The sequence below is a fragment of the Mandrillus leucophaeus genome, unplaced genomic scaffold (assembly GCF_000951045.1).
Source record: "Mandrillus leucophaeus isolate KB7577 unplaced genomic scaffold, Mleu.le_1.0 Scaffold279, whole genome shotgun sequence".
Lineage (NCBI taxonomy): Eukaryota > Metazoa > Chordata > Mammalia > Primates > Cercopithecidae > Mandrillus > Mandrillus leucophaeus.
The window spans coordinates 2,538,130-2,544,380 of record NW_012102909.1 but is presented as its reverse complement, the minus strand read 5'-3'; the positions used below and the strand labels follow the sequence as shown (position 1 = coordinate 2,544,380).

The 6,251-nt window shown below is 54.2% G+C and overlaps 1 protein-coding gene across 1 annotated transcript; it reads left to right on the top strand.

The window, feature by feature from the left end:
* The first annotated feature begins 4,261 nt into the window (after positions 1-4,261).
* LOC105543213 (retroviral-like aspartic protease 1) lies at positions 4,262-6,243 on the top strand. The gene has a single exon (XM_011985023.1). It carries the CDS (start codon positions 4,732-4,734, stop codon positions 5,857-5,859), a length of 1,128 nt encoding a protein of 375 aa, XP_011840413.1. The 5' UTR covers positions 4,262-4,731; the 3' UTR covers positions 5,860-6,243.
* The last annotated feature ends 8 nt before the right edge of the window (positions 6,244-6,251 follow it).

Here is a 6,251-nt window from a genome sequence, read left to right as displayed (position 1 = left end):
TCCAGAGGCCAATAAACAGCAGGTGCCTCAAATAAATAGGATTTTAATACTCGATGTAAATGTGGGTGCAAATAAATACATGAAATGAAAGATGGGATCTGAATTATATGTGCAAGTTACACAATTGCTCAGCTGTTTTGCACTGAGAACTGTAGCGTGATTGTGGGTGCCGTGCGTGTTTCACAGGTGCAGGGTGTGTGTGTGTAGTGTGGAGGAGTGTGTTTTTGTGGACGGACGTGTACATGGTGTGTAGTAGGGAGCGTGTGTGTCTGCGTGTACGTGCATGCGAATGAAGAGAAGACCCCACCACTGGACTGGGTGGGGACAGAGCCAGCTACTTAATTTGCAGGGTCCCAGTGTGAAAGAAAAACATGGACCCTCATTCAAAATTACCAGGAATTTCAGGACAGCAACAGCAGAGCATCACACCAAACTGGGGCCTTTCTGAGCGCAGGGTGGGTCTCACGCCCACGGAGGAGTGCACCTCCTTGTCTCCCTCCAACCTCCCCATGCCACCCCGAAGGCCCCTGGGTCCCCCTTTGCTCTCTTCCCACCAGCTTCCCAGGGTGGCCTTGACCTTGGCAATGTGGGGAAGTGGCCAAGGTGGGCTGGCAGAACGGCTTAGGGCTGTGCTGGTCTTACCCTTTCCCGACCCTCCTCTTCCACCCTGGGCCTCACTAGGGGCACCCCAGTCCGTAAGGTGTCTCTTGCCCTGGGCTCTTTGGCTCAAAAACCGATCTCCCTAGAAGGCAGGGTCTGCTCCCCACTCCACCCTGCGTGGTGGGCCCTGCCCTCCACCCTCAGGACTTGGAAGGCTTTAGGCTCCTCTGCAAGCTGCCACTGTGTTCTGGGAAGTCATCGGGCCGCAGGAACAATCTAAAGCAAGCATGTCTAGCCTGCTTTGAATGCAGCCCAACACGAATTTGTAAACTTTCTTAAAACATGAGTTTTGGCTGGGCACGGTGGCTCACACCTGTAATCCCAGCACTTTGGGAGGCTGAGGCGGGCGGATCACGAGGTCAGGAGATTGAGACCATCCTGGCTAACACATGAAACCCTGTCTCTACTCAAAAAAAAAAAAAAAAAAATTGTGAGTTTGTTTTTTTGTTTGTTTTTTTAGCTCACCAGCTATCGTTAGTGTTAGTGTATTTTATGTGTGCCCAAGACGATCCTTCTGGTGTCGCCCAGGGAAGCCAAAAGTTTGGACCCTTGGTCTACAGTGTTTGGGGTGGGCCGGGCGCGGTGGCTCACGCCTGTAATCCCAGCACTTTGGGAGGCCGAGGCAGGCGGATCATGAGGTCAGGAGATCGATCCTGGCTAACATGGTGAAACCTGTCTCTACTAAAAACACGAGAAATTAGCCTGGTGTAATCCCAGCTACTCAGGAGGCTGAAGGAGAATCGCTTGAGCCCAGGAGGCAGAGGTTGAAGTGAGCCAAGATCACACCATTGTACTCCAGCCTGGGTGACAGAGTGAGACTCCATCTCAAAAAATAAATAAATAAATAAAAATAAAATAAAGTGTTTGGGGTGAACTCACTGCCTACCAAGGGCTTCAGGTCTCAGGAGGGCCAATGGGCCCAGTCTTGGGCTTGTCCTGATTTGCCCAACTGTCCTGAGGGAGACTAAAGCAGGCAAAGGATCCAAGTGAATATCAGAAGTGAAACAATTTTAAAAAAACAACAGAAAAGAAACGGCAAAAGGGAACCAGGGAACTGAGAAAGAATTGGGTTGGTGGAGCTCACAGCCCAGAAATCTCAGTGAGGGGGCGTGGAGGGTGGCGAGCCCCACTCCTTCCTGTTTATTGTCCTGCTTTGCTCCTCCAGGGTTAAGTGCGGTGTGCCTGCTTCAGGGTACACCCAGGGATCGCTAATGGGTGATAATGAGGGTGTCCCACCCCAATACCTATACTTGTCAATAATTAACCATGATTTCCTAGGTTCTGGGAGGAGGTAGTGGCACCTGGCTGCCCTGACTGGCTTAGCTCATGGGGCACCTCTGGCATAGCCATTCCAAGGTGTCTGTGTGCTTCCAGGCTATTCTAAGGATGGGTACCTCCCAAGGCATAAGGGAACTCGAGAACTAACCTTTACCCATGTCCCTGATCCTAGCCAGAGACAGACTCCCAGACTCAGCCAGAGGCTGATGTCGACCCCTTCCAGCTCTCACGGTAACCACGAGGCCCCTGCGTGCTTCTGTTGTGGAGGTCCCAGAGGGAGCTGTGTGGACAGACAACCTGAAGGGTCATCTGCCTCAAGCCACAGCGGCACAGAAGTCTAAAGACTGTGGGGAAGGATGGGGCCAAGGTGGGCTTGGGCTCCTTGGTGAGGGGGACCAAGCAGCTAAGCAGGGGTGGAGGTTACCATAAACTTGTTCATCACCAGCCACAGTGCTTTGCCTGCCCTAGAGAGTCAGTGTGACCAAGGCTTCCATGCAGGGGTGTGATGGAACTGGATTCCAGAGGGGGAAAAAGTCTTCATTTAGTATTTGCCAATTTTGGTGGTGTAACTACTTCCACCAAGTCTGATTTCAAGCACCAATTCGTTTAACAATTGACCCACCAAATTCCTGAATATTTAACAAGCAGCTCTTTCTCCACTGCCCACCAAAACCCCCTGCCCCCAGCGCTTATGCTGTACCTCTCCCAGCCCAGCACTCCACCTCCCTGTCCTTGCAAAATGCCCTTCTCTGGCCGCTGGAAAGCCTGAGACCTGAGGCCATGGAAGCTCCTGTGCTCCAGGGTCCTGGGCGGAGCTGCTCTGCTTCCCAGGTTGTCACACTGCTCACGGAATGATGTGTGTGAAACGACTTTGCCAAAGTGAACACCAAACCCACTCAAATGAGGTCCCAAGGGACCACCAATTTCTAGTCTAAGCACAGCGGGGAGACTGGAATTCAGTGTCTACCACTATGGTTTGAAAAGCTGGTTCAGGGCATTTAGCAGTCCCAGCTTGTCAGCTGACAGGCCACCCTGCCTCGCTCCTCCCTTGGTCGCATGCTAACCTCCTCACTCATTTCCACTTCCAGGGGACTAGATGTGCGGAGGTAATGAACACCAGGGAATCGGGAAACCACTGGGTCAGTTCTTTGAGTCACAGAACAGCACTCATCCCAGCAGCTGGGAAGCTATCTGCAAAAGCCCATCTGCAGAAGGGGCTTCCTGGCCTTGCGTGTGGCTGGGCCATTTCTCTGGATGCAGGGTTTTCATTATGCAATCTTCTCAAAGAACCACCTGCTCTCAACACCTTCTCAGTGACTCCATTTCCCCCTCCTCTGGGCTCCTGGAATGCCACAATGGCCCCACCTTAGCCAGGCAGCTGTGATGAGAGGTGTTGACCCAGCTGCCTCTCCGCTGGCTCACTGAATCAGGTGGAAGGGGCTGGGGACAGCACAGTCTTACAGTGTGGTTGGGGACCTGGGCTATCCAGAGGCAGGACTGTCCAAAGGCAGGGTACTGCTGGGATTCTGCCAGGCACTGAGTGATGCTTGGCATAGGGAGCTGGAGAGGGACAGGCTCTTGGCCAGGAAAAACAGCCCCAGAGCCACAGGTGTGCCCTCGAGTCTTCCTCCTCTCCGATCCTTAATCATTCCTGTTTGGTGATAGCACACAGCTAGGCCTGGAGCCCAGCAAAAAGCCCCTGGGTCCCAGAGGAAGTTGTTCTGGGGGCTGGAGACAATCACAAATGCCAAGTTTGCGAGCCCCAGACTCTGGTTCATAGCGAGAGGCAGACTTGTGAACGAACCACCAGAGCACACTGTAAAACACGCTCAACCAGGAGTGGGTGCCCTTGCTAGAGACAGGCAGAAGGCTCCATGGAGCAACATTTGAATGGGGACATAAAAGTGGATCCCTTCAACAGCCCCTGCACAGCCCCAAGTCAGGCCTCCAGCCCTTGGACTCACAGATCGCCCCTGTAGACGCCTGGAGGTCCTCCGGTGCTACCCTTTACCCCTGCAGTGGAGGAGCACACAGCCAGAGCCCTCCAGGTCCTCACCACTGGCATCACCAACATGGTGGACGTTTTCCCTCTCAAAATGAAAAGGGACTAAATTTCCCCATGATCTTTCCACAAATGATCATGTTGGGAAGTGGGAAAGGAAGGGCTGCAGGGCCTGGGGCAGGGACCTTTGAAACAGTTCTTGGAAATGGAGAGGGGTAAATAGAGTGGAGACAACGCTCATGGAGTCCAGTATGAGCCTACCCAGAGTTGCTCGGCCACCTCTGCCTCTGAATCAGGGGTGATCAATGAAGGAAAATTACTGCAGCAATTGAGTCCATGTAAGATGATTGTGCACGTGTGTGTGTGTGTGTGTGCGTCCCCTCACTCAAAAAAGACCATTTTTGTGCATTCTTGATTCTGAGACCCTCCTCTACCTCCCTCTCCAGGAAATCCCATAGGATCCCATACCTGCTTTAGAATGTGTGTGAGACACTTCCCAGTGCCTGGCACGTGGTAGGAGCTCTGTACATGTAAACTCTTTTCCTTCGACCACTCAAAGTAGTCACTTGTGGGGGAGGCCAACAGGGGCTTCCCCGGTCTCAGAGCTGATGGGCATCTGGTCCCTGCCTCCGTCTTCCTTCTCTGGCTGATGACAAATACCTGAATGTTATCACATCCTCCATGTGCTCATCTGTTATTCTGGAACACAGGCTGGGGAGGGTACAGGGTAGTCCCCCTTCAACAGAGGCCAGCCTTTCTTGGGATGTGGGCTGGCTGGTGTTGGTCCAAGGATGGATGCGGAGGGTGAGGCACCCATCCTGCTAGTCGGGCCGGATGCTGGCAGGAGGGCGGAGCGAGGAGGGGTGGAGCTTCCAGAACAAAGAAGAATGGGGAGCCCGGGGGCCAGCCTAGGAATCAAAAAGGCTCTGCAGAGTGAGCAGGCCACAGCACTGCCTGCCTCTGCCCCAGCAGTCAGTCAGCCAACGGCACCTGCTCCCTCCTGCTTGCCCAAGGCTGGGCAAGTCATCCCCGCTCTGCTTCCAGAGGCCCCGTTTTCCAGCGTGATTGCGCCGACACTGCTCTGTGGGTTTCTCTTCTTGGCGTGGGTTGCTGCTGAAGTTCCAGGGGAGAGCAGCAGGATGGCCGGGAGCAGAGCCAGGAGTGAGGAAGGCCGCCGGCAGCATGCCTTTGTCCCGGAGCCTTTTGATGGGGCCAATGTCGTCCCAAACCTCTGGCTGCACCGCTTTGAAGTCATCAATGACCTCAACCATTGGGACCATATCACCAAGCTAAGGTTCCTGAAAGAGTCCCTCAGAGGAGAGGCGCTGGATATCTACAATGGGCTCAGTCCCCAGGACCAGGGAGACTACGGGACTGTGAAAGAGACCCTCCTGAAGGCCTTTGGGGTCCCTGGGGCTGCCCCCAGCCACCTGCCCAAAGAGATCGTCTTTGCCAACAGCATGGGTAAGGGCTACTATCTCAAGGGGAAGATTGGTAAAGTGCCCGTGAGGTTCCTGGTGGACTCTGGGGCCCAGGTCTCTGTGGTCCACCCAAACTTGTGGGAGGAGGTCACCGATGGCGATCTGGACACTCTGCGGCCCTTTGAGAACGTGGTAAAGGTGGCCAATGGTGCTGAAATGAAGATCCTGGGTGTCTGGGATACAGCAGTGTCCCTAGGCAAGCTGAAGCTGAAGGCACAGTTCCTAGTGGCCAATGCAAGTGCCGAGGAAGCCATCATTGGCACTGATGTGCTCCAGGACCACAACGCTGTCCTGGACTTTGAGCACCGCACATGCACCCTGAAAGGGAAGAAGTTCCGCCTTCTGCCTGTGGGAGGGTCCCTGGAAGATGAGTTTGACCTGGAGCTCATAGAGGAGGACCCCTCCTCAGAAGAAGGGCGGCAGGAGTTCTCCCACTGAGAAGCCCCCTTTTCTCTAACCTCCTAAATATTGGTGGGAAGGCCCACCACTGTGGTGGGCGGGGGGCGCATATCCTCAGGGGGATCACTGGGCTTGGCCAATCCGCTTATCAACTCTTGCTCTTCCCTCCTCTCTTCCTCCCTCTGCAGGGGCCTTAATTTGCCCCTGGCTGGGGAGGCTTCCACTGAACAGGCACAGGTGAGGGAGATCAGGCTGTCTTAGAGGGACAGGGTCCTCATGGTCATCAAGCTGCTATTGATGACAAAGACTCGAAGGCTGGAAGAGCTCCCAAGGAAGCTAGAAATGCTTGTCTTTGAAAGAACTCTGGGACCCCTTCAGATCCCCTGGGGTATGGCTTGGTCACTCTCAGGTTCTCAGAGCCTGTCTCAGCT

Coding starts and splice junctions, on each gene's coding strand:
- LOC105543213 (XM_011985023.1), top strand. CDS start 4,732: ATGGATGCGGAGGGTGAGGCACCCATCCTGCTAGTCGGGCCGGATGCT.